The following is a 16,574-nucleotide window of genomic DNA, read 5'->3' as shown; positions in this document are numbered from 1 at the left end:
GACCCACCACGGCCACATAGCGCAAAAGGTGTATGTACCCAGCTTTTCCTCATTCCCAGTTCCTTTTCCCCGTGAAGTGTGCATCTAGGCACGGTTACTAAGCATCTCGAGCAACAACATGGGAAAGATTAAGAGAAACCGTCAGAAACTCCATCTACAAGCAGTGAAACCTAGTAATTCAAAGGACAAAGATGATGCTTTGAAGGCGAATGAGGTAGACAAAGTATTTTTATTAACCTTAATGATGATTGAATGCAAGCTTTGAACATAAAAAAATGCCCAAGATTAATCTTGCATGTACTTGCAAGTTGTGGCCTTCCATGCTATTATTTATTTTGTTTTGTTCATTAGTCTTCTCTTCCTGTCATATTCCCCACTATGGGACTGTTTGATGCAAATGGTCAAGCCCGACCTGATGAATCTAAAGATAATCAAGACAGTCAACTTGCCGACCAGAAGACTTCATCGAACAAAAAGAACAGAAGAAAAGAACGACATGAGCGTTTTCTGAGAAGTAAGTTTGATGGAGTGTTTGATCAACATTGATGTAAAAAGTATATGTGATCTTCACTGAAGATTTTTCTCTACGGGCACGATTGATATTCATGTCAAACCGAACACTTAATTTCCTAATTAAAACTCAGAACTGGCAAAGCCATGTTGATAATATATTGAAATTGTCAAGTTCATCTAGTACATACTTGTATGACCGTGATCCATCTTCAGTGATCTTGTCAAGATGTTAGCAAACCTCTTCCTAAGATCCCTTGAACTTCCTATCAAGATTCTACTAAGATCTTGAACAGGTTGATTTTTGCTTGATGTTCGAAAGATCTTGGCAAGACACAAGGAAGATGTACGGCTGATCTTACTGGATCTTGTCTAAGATCTTGCTAAGATTTTATTAAAGGTGGTACCTTGAAACGCTATTGTTAGGTTTTGCTTTAGGTGTTTTTACAGGATTGTTTAACTTCTCAAAAGGATTTTTTCACTACATTGTCAAAGTGAGGAATCAACTTAGGATGTCACAATATAAATATAACATTAAATTCACTTAAACTAGCTTGCAAGGAAAGGTATAGCATCAGCATAGGGGAGAATTAAGAGTCAAATACTTGGGGTTCCTTTTTTTATTGCATAAAAATGAGTGTTCTGAAGAGAAGTGAATATGATATGATATTTTATTTCAATACAGAACTACATGCTGGAAGACTTGTTGAAGAAAGCAGCAAAAAAGCAAAGGAGAGGGCAAAGACAGTTGTTGTAGGTGACATGGAACCACTTTTATCAGCTCTACCAACCATAAATATACCAGATCTTACAACAAGCACAAAATCCTCTAATATTGGGTGAGTTGATAAAAAGGGTATGCATGATTGTGTCAACTACAATGTGGATTCAATATCATAAAGAGAGTCAGTAACAAGTTGTCTTTTGTCTCATGATGTGGTTACTTAGAATGTGGAGTAACTGTGACATTTCTACCAAATAGTTCTAGACTTCTTCAAATGCCGAGGTAGACTACAAGCATTCCCTTCTTTTCAGAAAAGTTTGTTGTGCATGCAGAAAAAAATTCTAGGAGTGAGACCTACTTTTGTGTGCCTCATATCTAGATTTCCATGTGGCATGCTTATGTCAAAAATATTTTTACTCATTTTTTTTAACTTGCACGATGAACATTGTCAAAAAAGCAGGGAGTTCTCCCAGCCTTGTGCTGAGGTTGATCTCCTAGCCTAAGTCCAGCAGTATGCAGTAAAATTAGATTAATGAAGCTTTTAAGAATGAGTGATTGAATTAGCAATGTGCACATGCTGTAGCTGCTTGAAAGAAATTGATTTAGGTCAGCATTCTAGGTTGTAAAACACTTTTGTGAATGCTTTAGCAAATTTTGGATATTATGCACAGTGATTTGGAAAGGTTCCCTTTTGGCTTATATATATATATATATATATATATTATTAAATATCCTGACTCTCAATCATCTATTCAGCCTGGTCCAAATAATTGAGGTTTGATTGTATTAATGATTGTAGCTTATCGTGATGAATAACTATTCACAGCTTTTTTTTTTAATGTGTTTGTTATTATTTTATTTTCCTGTAGCAATGGAAAAGAGAAGTTTGCCAAAAATAGGAAAAAGATAAGTAAAAAATCCCGCCAAGCTCTACAGTGAGTGTCAGTACTTTGTTTGCATTTCAACAATGACTTACAGGATTCTTCGATTAATCCTATAATTTTTAACATTGGTGCTAAATGTGATATTTTTTTCTCTCTTAACTTGCAGTGCCAGTGAAATTGCCCATTTTCAGGACGTTGTTAAACATCCAGCCTTCAAAGCTGACCCACTTGCTGCCATTTCTGAACATATTAAAAATGCTATACAGAGAGAACATGAAAATTAGACTGAAGGCTAGAAATTATATTGTCAACTGGGTTTAAAAATCAGCTAAATAAAATTATTATTTTATCATATCAACAGACTGCAGTAATGTATTTTTTAAGATTTAAAAAAGAAGCACAAAATTTTACAAGGAAAATCTTTTTTTTTTTCGTGGCTTTACTACTAGCTAGCATGTGCAGACACAGGCATCCCAAGCTCACGTCACAAGATGTAAGCTTGGGACACTTGTGGTGCAGATGAAATTTACACATGTGCAGGGCTGTCACAAATGAGGGTTGCTTGACATTACTTGTTGCTTGCTGTTACATTAAACTTTGTCATGTATCACTATGTTACAGGTGATATCTCCAATGTAAAAGCTGCTCCAAACTAGGCAACAGCCCTGCATAGGTGGGTTTGGCAGAAATCAATGGTTACTTTTTGTAGTTTACTTCAAGTAAATGGTGGTCATTCTTCTGGTAAAGAATTTTGATTCTATTCCATAGTAAAGAACAGAGGAAGGAAGAAGAGCCCAATGAAGTGAGGGGAAAGCTAAGATGTAGTCAAGTACTAAGCATATTTCAGTGTTTCTTCTTGTCCAGCTGTATCCAGTTCAGCTAACTGTGCTGAAAATTTTTAGCCAAGTACCAATATGTAGATTAGTCTACATTTCCAATCTATTTTTGGAACGGCTGATTTTAGATTTCGATCCCCGCCCCAATCTTTTTGCACCCATCATAGCCTGAACACCTGACTCTTGTCGAAAACAAAGGGAACATGCGCGAAAAAGATCAGACGTGCGTGACCTCTCGCTCGCGTGTGCCGGAGTGAATCTCCCAGTTAGTTCCGGTCACATTAAGCATGAGGTCTTCACTCCAAAAAGAAAAAAAACATATTCTCGGTAACAATTATTATAATCGGTAATCAGTGTCCAAAGTAGTGGGGGATACGCCGGCTTCTTTCAAGGAGTAACGAAGAGATTTGACGATCTCACAACTTCTACTTGTTTGCGTGACACTTAAGTAAAGGAAGTACTGGGAACGAGCTGTTGGAGAAGCCCAGCATATCTTGTGCAACCAGTGCAATCAACAACCTGAGGGCGGTAAGTGCATGAGAGCAAACTTTGTAGAGCTTCTTTAATTTTTTTTTAACATAACTGACTTTACCTTCAATCTTTCCTTGACGACGGATTTATTGATACTGTGCTCTGCGTTGAATAAATGTTTACCCAGTAGTTATTTGACTAAACGAGCTCAGCTTGATAGGAATTGGAATAAATTAGGTTGTTAATTTGTTTTCTGAACGCTTGCATACTCGATGTGAAAGAACTCTTGATAGATCGTACTACAACTACGTTTAATTCGGATATCTTATCTAAAGAACAAAATGCCGATCGTTTGCCAAGCTAAAAGCGCTGACCCAAGTAAGTTCTTTTCCTTGGATACAAGTAATTTTCCGCCTCTTTCCCGTTTCGTAAACTATTTGAAGGATGTACTGCAGTGCTCTCTGCGTACTAATGTAAAATTTTAGAATTTGCTGTCTTATTGACAGAAATACGATAACTTTTTACAGCATCCCAAGGGAGATTTCACTTTTGTTGTATGAATTAACTGAGACGAATACTGCTGCAGAAATAGATGTCACCTCTCCCCTGGATTTAACCATGAGCAGCTAACTTTAGCTTTGTGAGCGTGAAATTGATCGGCGCTTTGTATACTTTTTTCAGCCTTCCAAAGGGTCTTATCTTGCCTAGAACAGATTCGTCGTAAGTTCGATAGCCATCAAGATCAAGTTGCAGACTTCCAGTTTTTGGGCAGCAGGAATGACTTTTGGAAAATTTTCAAGGTTACTATATCAGCATCTGAACCTTTGTGCCTCACAATCTAGTACTAGATCTCAAGTTGTCAAACAGTGGTGTTAGCTCAACATAATGCGGAGAAGATCAAAACAAGTCTGACCTCAAAATTATTATTAACTTATATTGTACCCTACTTTTAACTTGATCTAACACTAAATTCCCATCACTAACTTACTAGCAAATGTGTAGTGACTAATAGGGAGAATTAGTAATCAGATCTTGGGAGTTACAGGGTTAATATGCCGTTGTTTAGTGGTGTCAACTGTGACAAGATAGTAAATTTTGCTTGGGCTCAGTCATTAAAACAAAGAATTTAAAGATTTCAAGACAAATTGATAACATTCTTTCTTTAATGAGTTCTTTATTGTATGCCTTTCATGAACTTTGTAAACAAGCACCTTATTCATACTGAACTCCACCAAAAAAGGTTGTCATTTATTTCTTTGTCATAATTTATGTTCAAATATTAACAGTTCCATGACACAGAGAAGGAAAAACTTCATGTTGAAGGCAAGAGGGCAGTTGATCTTGCAGACCAGGTTTGGTTATATTAATGACTAAAAAGTGTTGTCCTTGCTCTCTCCTAATTAATTCTGATGATGAATACAAATGTTGCCTCAATGAGTAAAAACTCAAGGCCACTCAATCCATTGCGGTACATTATTCAGCCAAAACACGATCAGTTAATGATGGACAGTTTCAAACCAAAAATTAAATCAGACTTTCTTTACTTGCTATATCTCTCACTGTTTCCCTCATTCACTTGTCAGTTGATATCATTCACATTTCTGTGTGACCTTGCAATATCCTAAATTTTAGACTCATTTTATGTACTTTTTGTCATTTAGCTTTTGGCAGTTCCCATTCCTCCAGCAAGCACCAACAAGGAAATGCAAGAGCTGCAACATATCCTGACAAAACCACACTTTAAGGTAGAGAATTGGAAAAGTCGTCTGTCTCTCTTTATGTAATTCAGGGCAGAATTTTTAAGATGACTATTCCGTGGGTAACAATTAGTCTGACTTCATTTTTTTCATTAGGTTACCAATTAAGAACCTTGTGAAAATATGAGTGTAAGTTGTTAATAAACATAGGTGTTCTTAACCCATTTCACCTGAACATCAATATGCATATTCTCCATACTGTTCTCTATACATTTCATAAGGTGCTAACAAGGGGAATTTGTTTAACAGTCAAGAGCTTCTTGAGTTGAACTTAACGTGTGATTCATGGGTGATATAGTAAGGAGAGATAAGATGCTTATGGCTTCTTCTGGGTTTGTTTAGGACCTGGAAAACCTAGAAAGTCGTGGATTTTACAATTTCATTTTCTAGGCCTAACAATTCACGGAATTCAGGTTTGGCTCCTGGAAAATCATTTAAAGTCATGAGAAAATCAAGCAGCTGTCTATGAGTGTAGAACAATGCAGATATAAAGTTGAAAAATTAACAGACAAGTAAAAAACAAGATCTAATTTCAGTAAAATTAAACATTAGTGCATGTTGCAAGTCCTATGCATGGGGACATTTTAGTTTATACTGCATTCTTCCATGAAATCTATGCAAATTTGTGAGATATTTAAAATGAATCAATCAGTACAATTGCTTAACTTAGGTCATGGAATTTTCAAAAAGTTATGAAGAAAGTCATGAAAAGTCATGGAATTTTTACAGCTCAAAAGTGTTTGAACTCTACCATAGGGTCCAAATGAAAAAGCAGAATTTAAGTTCATTTTACCAATTTTGGTTTTGGTTATTGTCTTTTTGGCATATCTTTCAGGGTCTTCTTCAAGCTCATGATTCAATACAAGGAGGTGATTTCTCTCCAGTAATCTTTGAAGATGAAATAGAGAAGGAGCCGTCATTTACTGACCTGGGTTCAGAGCCAGAAAAAGAAGACATTGGTCAAATCATCTCTGTAGAACATCATCAGGAAAATGCTGAAGGCAATGATGATGACACATTCTCTGCTGAAACGAGTGTCACTACAGTTTTTATTGATTATGTTGATTGTGGAGTTGATAGTGATTATTGTGTAGAATCCAAAGATGTTGATGAAGCTGAGGGGGCTGAAGTAAGGAATATTACAGAGAACTTTACAGAAAAGGGCAATGGCAACACAGATCTCTTGTGGTTAGACACAGATGAGACTGATGGTAATGAAACAGAGGTGTCAGAGAACTTTGCAGATAAGGGAGAAGACACAACAGGTCTACCTGGGTTGGACAGGCCAACTGTTTCTCAAACTTATGCCACTGACTGCACCCTGGAAGTAGAGGAACAAGGCAATAAAAAAGCAAAAGATACACTAGAATTTGACAACAGAGAGACACAAATCAGGGATGTCCCTATTACAACCGACATTGAAAAAGACACATCAGTTAAGGAGGCCTCTATTGAAGAGAATGGTTTCAAGGAAAAGGAGTGCACCATTGAAAACTTCAATGTAGATGGGAGTGGGCTTCAACCCAGTAACAGTGCTGTGAAAACTGTCATCTTGTTTAGGAATTCCAAAGAAACCCTTGTAAGTGTTTTTTAAAAAGATTGGTTTAAAACATTGTCAATGTGGATATGAGAGGGCATACAGGAAACCATTATACTAAATTGTACTTTTTTTACACGGTATTTATTGTGGGTTTTAATTTTTCTTTAGATTTAAACTTCACAAAACTAATTGTCTTCAACATACTTCCCTTCGTTCATATTACTGAAAAATTATTGATCAGAAGGAGATCTATTTTCAATCCTGTGGATAAGATAGTTCTTTTGGATTGACAATTCTGATTGTGGTGTCAATTAAAACTAACAGTATTGATGTTATTACTCAGATTCTGTAAACTATTTAGACTTGCTGGTAGGTAATAGAAATATATTGTGTGATGCTTACTCTTAGATAAATAGTTGTTTTAAAATCATTAATTTTGTTTTTTTAGGGAATCACAGTCAAAGCTGTTTTCAGCAATGAAAACAAAGAGAAAATTATTGTTGCAAGAATTTTAAGTGGAGGTTTAGCAGATAACTTTGGTAAGAAATTTCTCTTTACAGCTATGATAGGGCTTCTCTTTTCTGATAATTGAGGATCTTAGGCCCTGAAAATAACTCCAGGCCATGTTTTTACAGTTGTTTATAGACAGCGAGGGAGGGTTAAAAAAAGCCCTTGCAAAGTGGGGGCTAAGGAAGCTTTAGGTCTGCTGTTTCCTAGCAGTCTCATTCCATGTTTCAGTTAGGGCCAGTATTAATAAAAACCAATCATTGGCAGTTTAATGTGGCTTGGCCTGCAGAGCAGCTGTGATTTTCCCGGGAATGAGTGCTCAGAACTTTTTTGGTGGAAATTATGGCTGCATGCCATCTTTGATTTTTATGGTAGTGAAAGGCTGTACCAAGGGGGTAACCAGGACTCAAAGGAAGGAGAGGGAAGGAAATAGAAATCGTGCCTTTCCCCAACTTCTTCCACCATCCACTCTTACACCAAATCAAACTTGGCCAGTCAGATAAGTGATTGTGACCTTGTAATGCTAAGTCATCCTAATAAGATTTCCCCCTGCAGGCTAATTGTTATTATGTCTTCTTGATAAGATCTTTGAATTCTTTTGCTTTACTTCAAGCTTCCCTGTATGAGAATGACGAAATTTTGGAAATAAATGGTAGACCTGTGGATGGACTGACTGCCAATCAAGTTGCAGAGATCATGGTAATAAGTATTGTTGCTGACTTGCTTTGACTGAGGAATTGTTAGAGAGTGATAGATTGGTCCAGAGTCTTCATTCATCCATATTTTTTTTTTTCTTTGTCATGCCATGAAGGAAGTAAAATAATTTCATGGCTACTATGGCTATTTTCTGTTATGACACACAAAACGTAATATGGATTGACTCCTGAATATCTACAATTCCAAAATATATCCTGAAATTATATTACTTCATACCCATTAAGGAATTCAAAGAATAAATTGGCTGTGCCACAACCCCACACCAACTAATCAAAGAGAAGTTTTTCCTGTAGGGCTGCTATGTTGTGGAACAGCATTTTTTTTATGAATTCCAATAAACAGTTTCTTTAAATGAATATAAAAGTAAAGTGCATCATTATAGCTTTCGATAGAAACATGGCATCCTTGAAAAGCACCTTTAATGATAAAAAAGGTTTTATCATTTAGTATTAATTATTAGTTAATTTACAATTAGGTAGGCAGAATTAGATATTTTATACTTTTAGATTGTGCTGAAGGTTTTTACCATGTATACATAAAGATATCTAAAGTATCTATCTATCCATGCTGTGTCTATCCTCAACTAATCTCCTATGGGTGATGAACATGACACCTCATCTTACAATATCAGTTCACTTTCTAGTAAATAATTATGAGAAGAACAGACAAACTCAACAACTAGCTAGGGCTATAATTTCTCCTAGCTTATGGGAGAATGCCAGGGAGATGCAGTGGCTTAACCCTTTGGCCCATGATGATTAACATCTAATTTCTCCTTACAACATCACCCCTGAATCAAACATGAAGGTCATAGGAATAAAGATGATCACCAACTAATTAAAAGAAGCTCTTGATTATTGAACAAATTCTCCTCATAAGAACCTTAGGAAATGTCTAAGGAGTATTATGGAGAATACACATACTGATGTTAGGGAGTGAAGGGATAATGTAACAATGGGATTCTTTTTATTTTAACCTAGGATGGAATAACAGGCAGTATTGAAATAAAGGTTTTACCAACCAACAAAGACAAGAAACTTACCAAAGAAACAAAGGTTAGTTACCATGGTGACTGTAAACATTCCATGATATTTTATTTGGCGGCGATTTCCTTTTTTTTTTTCTCTAAGACGATCATAGCTCAGTCTGTGTTACTGTATAGTTTTGTAAGCAGCCAGTTCCAGTCCAGCAGTCCTTATTCCTTTCCCATTTTTTCAGTTAGGCTACCACATAGCTTCCACTGGTATTTTTGGGCCATTGAGAAAAACGAGAAATAAATTAGGCATGTTAATTTAATTTATTTTGTAATCTTGAGTTTTTTATGCCATAGGTCAGTTTAAGAGCATTTTTTGATTATAACCCACTACAAGACCCACTGATACCCTGTAAAGAGGTGGGTGTTGCCTTCAGGGCAGGTGATGTGCTTCATGTGGTGAACATGGATGATGCCAACTGGTGGCAGGTGAGCTAAATCAAACAGTTTGCTAGCAAAAATGTGTTTGTGAGCAGCTTTCACAGCTGTTAGCTTGAGCAAGTTAGCTTTCATTTATTGGAAAGATAGAGAGACTCCCTTATCCCTATCTATTTCACCACTTACCTACAGTCCTTAACCCTCAACCATTGTCCCCTTTCCCCCACATCACCGCTTACCCTTTACCATAATCAACCCTCACCTCACATGACCTCTAACCTCACTTCACATAACCTTTCACCCCTTCACCCCTAGCTTTTCATCCATCAATCCCTTCAATCTTTACCTCCTGGTTATCTTAACCTTTGCCCTACACCCATCTTACCCCCTAACCCCTCTACCCTTCATTCTTTACACCCTAAAATCAATATCTATATTCTCCATACTCTTCCCCACACCTTTGGTACCGAAAAGGAGAATTTGTTTTATAATCAAAACTTCTAAGGTTAGCAATCATTTGTCTTTATTCTCATGACCATTATGAATGACTCAGCAGTTTTACTGTGAGGAGAAATTAGATTCTGATCAGTCTTTGGGTTTAAAGAGTTAACCCTTAAATCTCAACCAAAGCCCTTCACTGTTCACCTCTCTTTCTACCATTCCTGACTGCAACATTTCCAACTTTGAGTTGCCATCTGACCCTCCACTTAACAGGTATTTGGACAGGTTTTTCCATGAGATTTGAGGACCAATTTCTCTGAGTGAGGTACTCTTGAGCTAAAACTCTGCCCAGCTCTTAGTGCTGGGGCCTTGTGTTGCAATAATTGAAGAACATGTACAGTGACTTTCTTTCTGATACAGGCCAGAAAGGATGGTTGTAATCATGACAAAGCAGGTCTTATTCCCAGTAAAGATTTCCAGGAAAGGTAATTCATAGTTTCAGCATTCTTTTTTACCATGATGTGCATTGGGAGATGTGTTGAACAGAACCGCAGAACCTATACATGTCATTCAAAGCCAATCAAAGACAAGCTCATCTTGTTTAATTAACAATGTTGTGCATGTATGGCTACAAACATGTCATAGATGACAGATACTGGATGGTCTTTTAAATATTTCTTTCAAAAGTTGGGTAACTTTTTCTGTCCTGACAGGAAAATACCAATCAATATGTCTTATTTCCTAGGAGTTGATATACACTTGGACTGGTAATTGCTATACCTTAATTTCATTAAATTTATCACAGTTTTTACATATTAACCCTTTAACTCCCAAGATCTCATTTATTAGTAGTTCTCCGTATATATATACTGCTATACAGTTCTTGTGATGTTAATTTGGAGAATTTGGTTTTGAATCAATTTATAATCCCATAACTGATATTATTCTTTATTCTCATTGCTTGTCTGCTTGATATTATATTGATATTATAAGAAGAAATTCTGTCTTGGTCACTCATGGGGGTTAAAGAGTTAAAGCATTCACACGAGCCAATCAGAATAAAGGATTTAATACAACAAGAAGCCAATGAGAATTCAGAGTAAGAACAAGCAAACCATCAGAAGTGTGGAAAAATACAAATGACCAAATTGAAATTGCTTCAGGTGTTAATCTGATTGGATGAGAAATTAACACAAATTTTTCAAATTTAGTCACAAGCTAAAGGAAATCCAAAACAATTTCAGATTATACTTTCAATACTAATTTGAAAATTGCCCTATAACTATGTGGCTTTATTATTATCATTATTTAATGATTCCTTATTTGGTACATCGTTGTTAATGCTTGTCTTACAATTTTTTTTTACCAAAATAGTATTCATTGAATTCTTTTGATATGTTAGGAGACAGCAGTTGAACAGAATTTCTTCCACAAATGATGTCACAACTCAGAAAGACAAAAATGGTAAATAATGAAATGTGAGAGTAACACAAAGAGCGATACAAAATGCCAAAGTTAAGGGTGTTTTAGTATGTCATGAAAATTATCAAACATATTAAGAAATAATTTATAGTCAGAATAATATAATATTACATGTATTTGATACCATTTTTAGGGGAACTCACAAAAGAGTGTGGCTGTAGCAATGCATTTGAGAATTGGTGTTTGAAGATAAGGACACAATTTTGAGCCATCTTATATAAGTTAGAAATGAAATTTCAAATAAGTGCCCAGGGCCTTATCAGATATAATACAATGTTAAACAATTGAGGATTTTTTTAAAATTTGTAATCATTTGTGACCTTAATGTCTGATTCAGCAGTAATACAGTTATGAGAAATTAGATGCCAGTCACTCTCGAGTGGTAATCTGTTATGAATCCTAAGCAATATGTTCTCCACAGGAAAACTCACTTCACCATTCAAGAAAATGAGAAAAAAAACAGACTCTAACAAAGTGCTTTGCGATTTCTTGAAAGGTCAGTCTCTCTTTGTATAAGCAGATAATAATTTAGGTTTAATGTATTTTTTATAATTAATATATTATTAGCATTATGACATGTAAATCAAAAGAATTATGGATATCCCAGAATTTCTTTTAATGTTAGCAGTTTAGTTTATAGCACTTACCTTACTTTAAATTGTTTGGGAGTATCTACTCTTTGTTGACCCTCAAGCAACAAATTTGTTACTTTTTTATCACTTTTTACAGCATGTTGTTTACTTACAGTCATTCATTAAATTTTTTTTTAGTACAATTTTTTCATAGCATTAATGTTCTGGCCTCAGTTGTTTGAAGATTGGATAACGCTATCCACTGGATAAAACTCTATCCGGTGGTTAAAGCTATATATTTAGCTATCACTTATCTGCTGGATAGTGATTTATCCATTGGATAGTGTTATCTGCTTTTTATACAACTGGGCCCTGATGTTTTGAAAGACTTTTTTAATTATATGTTATTAAAAATCATTGAACACATGATTTGATTTATTTGAACTGCAGACGTTCCAATTCTTGGGTGGCCAGCTTATGAGCCAGTTGCAAAATATTTACAAAGACCGGAGAAAAAGCGTCTGCTCTTACTAATCGGTGGGTAGACATAGTGACCAATTTTCCTCAAGGAAATAACTGTTACAGTTTTTGCTTAATTAAAGGATGTCCTGAAAAAAATTCTGCCCTATACCAGAAGAATATGGTTTTTTTTTAAGGATTATAATTGGGGAAAAAAGGTGAAAAGTGCATTAGAACTTGGTTATCTAGTGACCAAATTGTACTTTGCAAGCCAGATAATTTCAATTTTATCTTGAGCTTTAAAATTTTGTGAAGTGACATACTGTCAGTCATACAAATAATTTCTTTACCTGAGGGAATTTTACAGACAGAGTTTAATAATAAACTTCAAAATTATTTTCAGGAGCACCAGGTGTGGGAAGGAATGAGTTAAAGAAGATGCTACTGTCAAGTAGTCCTGATAAATTCATAACAACAGTTCCTCGTAAGATTACAAATTAAAATTGAATTCACTTATATTTATATAGTAATTATATGTTTAATATGGCCCCAGTTGTTCAAAAGTTAGATAGCACTATCCACTGGATAAATCACTATCCAGTAGATAGTACAGTATGTTTTGTCATCACTTACCTGCTGTATAGCAATTTATTTGTTGGGTAGTACTAACCTTTCACTCCCATGATCTGAGTGACCAAGAGAGAACTTCTCCTTACAGTGTCAATGCAATATCAAGCAGACAAGTGATGAGAATAAAGAAAAATAGCAATTAGGGGATTTTTAGTGGATCCAATACCAAATTCTCCAAACTAACATCATAAGAATTGTATGGCAGGTAATAAGGAGAATTACTGATGAGATCTTGAAAGTGAAAGGCTAATAACCACCCTTTGTACAACTGGGCCTATTTAGCAAAATTTGTTTTTACCAGGCTTAGAGTAACCTTTAGGGAACTTCGCTATCCATCTTGACAAATACATTTTTACAAAAGTTTAATGCTCCAAAAAAAAACAGTATATGCTTCAATCAGTACTAACGTTTATAGGAAAAAGGAAAGGGAAACATTAAAAATCAAACCATACAGTCAGGGAAATTGTAGTGTATGATTGTTTGCTTTTTTCATTGCGATTGTTATTTATCTTGGACATTTATCAGTAAGCCTCCACTTCATGTATTAACCCTTGACACCCTAACATCAGTAAAGGTATTCTCCATACTGTTCTCTATACATTCCCCAAAGGTGCTGATGAGGAGAATTTGTGTAACAATCAACAACCTCTTTAGCAGCTGATGATTTTCCTTATTCTCATGACCTTACTGCATGATTCAGGGGTGACATTGTAAGAAGAAATTAGATGCTGGACATTTTTAGGGGTTAAAAGGTTAACACCATTTTTCCTGGCTCATTCTCAAACAGATTGAGTATAGCCCATTTGACTAGCTTCTATTTTATGAAGTATTTTGACACTAGTTTAATAATTACTGCACAAGAAAAGGACTTTTTTAAAATTTTTTATTTAGTGGCATAATTTTATTTTTTATGTCTTCCTACCACCAAGCACCAAGGTGCTGATCAGTCTGGTACTTTCTATTGAATGAATAACAATCGATGCTTTACACAAAATTTATTTTCTAGATACGTCCAGACATATGAAGAGTTATGAAGCAGATGGCAAGGATTATTTTTTTGTATCAAGACAAACTATGGAGAATTTTATCCAGAAGAGGAAATTCATAGAATTTGGAGAATATAAAGGTTGTCTGTATGGTACCTCAAAGGATTCTATAACCAGAGCTCTGAAATCCAGGAAGACCTGTGTCCTTAAGGTACAACCTGAGGTGAGTCATGATTAAAGTTGCTCTCAACCTTGAGCAGCACCTTTGCTTTCAACAGATTGGTTTAAATCCTCAACTTGAAGGTGGGTCTGGGTCCTGTTTGTTGGAATTTTTGTTATAGATTGACAGTACAATTATTTAATGCAATACAAAGTAAAATTAACATCGCAAGTTGAAGTTACTGGTCAGGAGTATGGCCTCAAATTAAATCACCAAATCTGGCTTGTAGGTGATGTTGCTATTACGAACAACAGAGTTCAAGCCATACTGTGTCTTTGTGAAGCCTCCTTCTCTGAAGGAACTCCGCACATCAAGACTGACAGTACAGACGAAAAAAAAGAAGGCTTCAGATAAGTCCTCCATCAGGACATTCAGCGTAAGTCTTATTGACAAACAGGCAGACTGGAAATAGTCCCTCTTTCTTAACGTAATGTGAAGTATAGTAAAGCAAGGGAAAGTCTGTACTGGAGCCAACAGTCCAACCAACCTTGGCTTATCTCTGTTTCTATAGCATGACAAGACTGGAAATATTCCCAATCCCATTGGATGGGATGTTACCCCCTATAGTTGCATATTACCCCTTGTTATTGTATGGACCAGTCCAGTAGTGGATGTTGCATCCATTTGTAACTCCACCTGAAGTAACTGTAGAATTGGACTGGCTTCCCATCATGGGGAACTAACAATTTCCACTTCACGCTACTTAAACTGGGATAACCCCCAGTCAGGCTTGAAAATTGACATTAGCATTCATAGGTAGTTGTTTTAAGTGTGGTGGCCCCCCTCCCCTATTTCACATTCTGGCACTAAATATTATGATTTGTAATTAGTCCAAAACTATGCTTGTCATATGAACATAGCAATAGCCACCTAGCTCACTGTAGAGTCAGTAAAGGTAAAGAATCCAATCCTACTGACACGTTGGCTAACGTGTCGGCCGACACACTACCAAGAGTCTCTGTGGCTCGGTAATAGAACATTTGAGTGCAGAATGCAAAGGTCTGTGGGTCATTTCTTCATGGGGACTTGGAATTTTTTTCTTTTTGACACTTAAGGAAAATAAATCCTTCTACCTTTATCATATTCAGTAAAATTGAAAAATATCAGAATGGAAAAATTAAACCAATCAGGTTCCAAATTAAGATCATGATGTAAATCTAAACCTGTGAATTGTCCTTCGTAAAAAAGTGATTCGAGCTTGAATAACCTTTTCATTGATACGCAGGAGGAGGAATTACAAGAAATGATCAGTACTTCTAGAATGCTGGAGGAGACCTATGGAAGATTCTTTGACCTGACAATAGAAAACAAGGACATTGAAGAAGCTTATGTCAGCATTGTAGACACATTTGAAAATCTTGAACAGGAAGAGCAGTGGGTCCCTCTGGACTGGACCCAACAAAGCTAAAAGAAGATCTGATATCTTATGTATAAAGTGTGAGGCTGGTTGTATCATGATGGCTTCATCAGTATCCACCACACCGGACCATCAAGGAACATTTCTAGACAAACTCAACAGAACTTTTTAAGTGTTATTACAAAACATGAGATCCATCCATTTTGATGTTTGTCAAAATGTAGCTTTTAACCTTTTAACTTCCAAAATCTGATTGTTTATTCTCCCCTCTACACATTTACTTACATTAGTCACAAGAATTGGTGTGAGATCAAGATACAAACTTCTGTGTGATGAGCTTGAGCATTCCCATTGGCTGTTTGCTTGATGATCAGTCAGCATTGTCTTATTTGCAATATACACATTATTTTTCCATAATATTTATTGTTATACTAAGTTTCAAGTTCATAAAAACTATCATGAGTAATCAGGGTGCTACCTGTATTGCTAAATTGGAAAAGAGAAAAATTAGAGAAGAGTTAACATGTGTTAGGCCGTTGGTCAGTGGAGCTGAAAAAATTAACAGAAATCTAGAAAGGACAAAAAGGCTGGAGAGCCTGCAATTAGTACCACCTGTAAATTGAATCTTAGACTCCACAAAATGTCCATTTAAATTTTGCTTTGCAAAATATGCCTACCACATATTTATTCTACCATGTGAAACAGAGTACTATCATACATGTAAAGTGTTAAAGTGAGCGTCTAGATGCCGCACCAGAAGCTGGTACTTTACAGTAGATCAAGAGTCAAAAAAAAAAATCAGTGTGAAAATAATCATTATGGTGATAAAAGTCCCTTTTAAACTTTCTTAATTGTGATGGTGGCATGCCCCTGTGGAACTCTTAGAGTTCCAGGTAGTGCACTAGCATCAATTGTTTTTCACTGATTGTTTTCTCCCGAAAAGGATGGAATTCTAGGCTACTGGCACATGTAAACTGTATAGTGATGTTGTTTTGTAAGTTGACATGTTGAATCCTATTTTAGGAACTTTCATTGATTCTTTTTGTTGACCATAAACCTGACACATATGA

The 16,574-nt window shown here is 35.8% G+C and overlaps 2 protein-coding genes across 2 annotated transcripts; both read left to right on the top strand.

Moving 5' to 3' along the window:
* Positions 1-97: 97 nt before the first annotated feature.
* Positions 98-2,472, top strand: LOC131799074 (ribosome biogenesis protein SLX9 homolog). Its single transcript, XM_059116748.2, has 5 exons — positions 98-214; positions 352-514; positions 1,196-1,349; positions 2,104-2,169; positions 2,285-2,472. The coding sequence occupies exons 1-5, from the start codon at positions 119-121 to the stop codon at positions 2,400-2,402; spliced, it is 597 nt and encodes a 198-aa protein (XP_058972731.2). The 5' UTR covers positions 98-118; the 3' UTR covers positions 2,403-2,472.
* Positions 2,473-3,564: 1,092 nt separating this feature from the next.
* On the top strand, positions 3,565-16,346 carry LOC131799035 (MAGUK p55 subfamily member 4). Its single transcript, XM_059116702.2, has 17 exons — positions 3,565-3,803; positions 4,107-4,225; positions 4,712-4,777; positions 5,087-5,170; positions 6,018-6,761; positions 7,171-7,261; positions 7,843-7,928; positions 8,927-9,001; positions 9,277-9,408; positions 10,219-10,283; positions 11,201-11,262; positions 11,702-11,776; positions 12,303-12,389; positions 12,715-12,795; positions 13,948-14,150; positions 14,377-14,523; positions 15,373-16,346. Exons 1-17 carry the CDS (start codon positions 3,767-3,769, stop codon positions 15,553-15,555), a joined length of 2,337 nt encoding a protein of 778 aa, XP_058972685.2. The 5' UTR covers positions 3,565-3,766; the 3' UTR covers positions 15,556-16,346.
* The last annotated feature ends 228 nt before the right edge of the window (positions 16,347-16,574 follow it).

This window comes from Pocillopora verrucosa, chromosome 13 (genome assembly GCF_036669915.1).
Source record: "Pocillopora verrucosa isolate sample1 chromosome 13, ASM3666991v2, whole genome shotgun sequence".
Taxonomy (NCBI): Eukaryota; Metazoa; Cnidaria; class Anthozoa; order Scleractinia; family Pocilloporidae; genus Pocillopora; species Pocillopora verrucosa.
Note: the sequence above shows the minus strand (reverse complement) of the source record. Positions and strands in the feature narration are given on the sequence as shown.

What these genes read in the sequence shown, in the direction of transcription:
- LOC131799035 (XM_059116702.2), top strand. Translation starts at nt 3,767, where the DNA reads ATGCCGATCGTTTGCCAAGCTAAAAGCGCTGACCCAA. An exon ending in TGACAAAACCACACTTTAAG is followed by an intron (nt 5,171 to 6,017) that starts GTAGAGAATTGG and finishes CATATCTTTCAG; the next exon opens with GGTCTTCTTCAAGCTCATGA. An exon ending in GCGTCTGCTCTTACTAATCG is followed by an intron (nt 12,390 to 12,714) that starts GTGGGTAGACAT and finishes AATTATTTTCAG; the next exon opens with GAGCACCAGGTGTGGGAAGG.
- LOC131799074 (XM_059116748.2), top strand. Translation starts at nt 119, where the DNA reads ATGGGAAAGATTAAGAGAAACCGTCAGAAACTCCATCTACAAGCAGTG. An exon ending in ACAAAATCCTCTAATATTGG is followed by an intron (nt 1,350 to 2,103) that starts GTGAGTTGATAA and finishes ATTTTCCTGTAG; the next exon opens with CAATGGAAAAGAGAAGTTTG. An exon ending in AAATCCCGCCAAGCTCTACA is followed by an intron (nt 2,170 to 2,284) that starts GTGAGTGTCAGT and finishes CTTAACTTGCAG; the next exon opens with TGCCAGTGAAATTGCCCATT.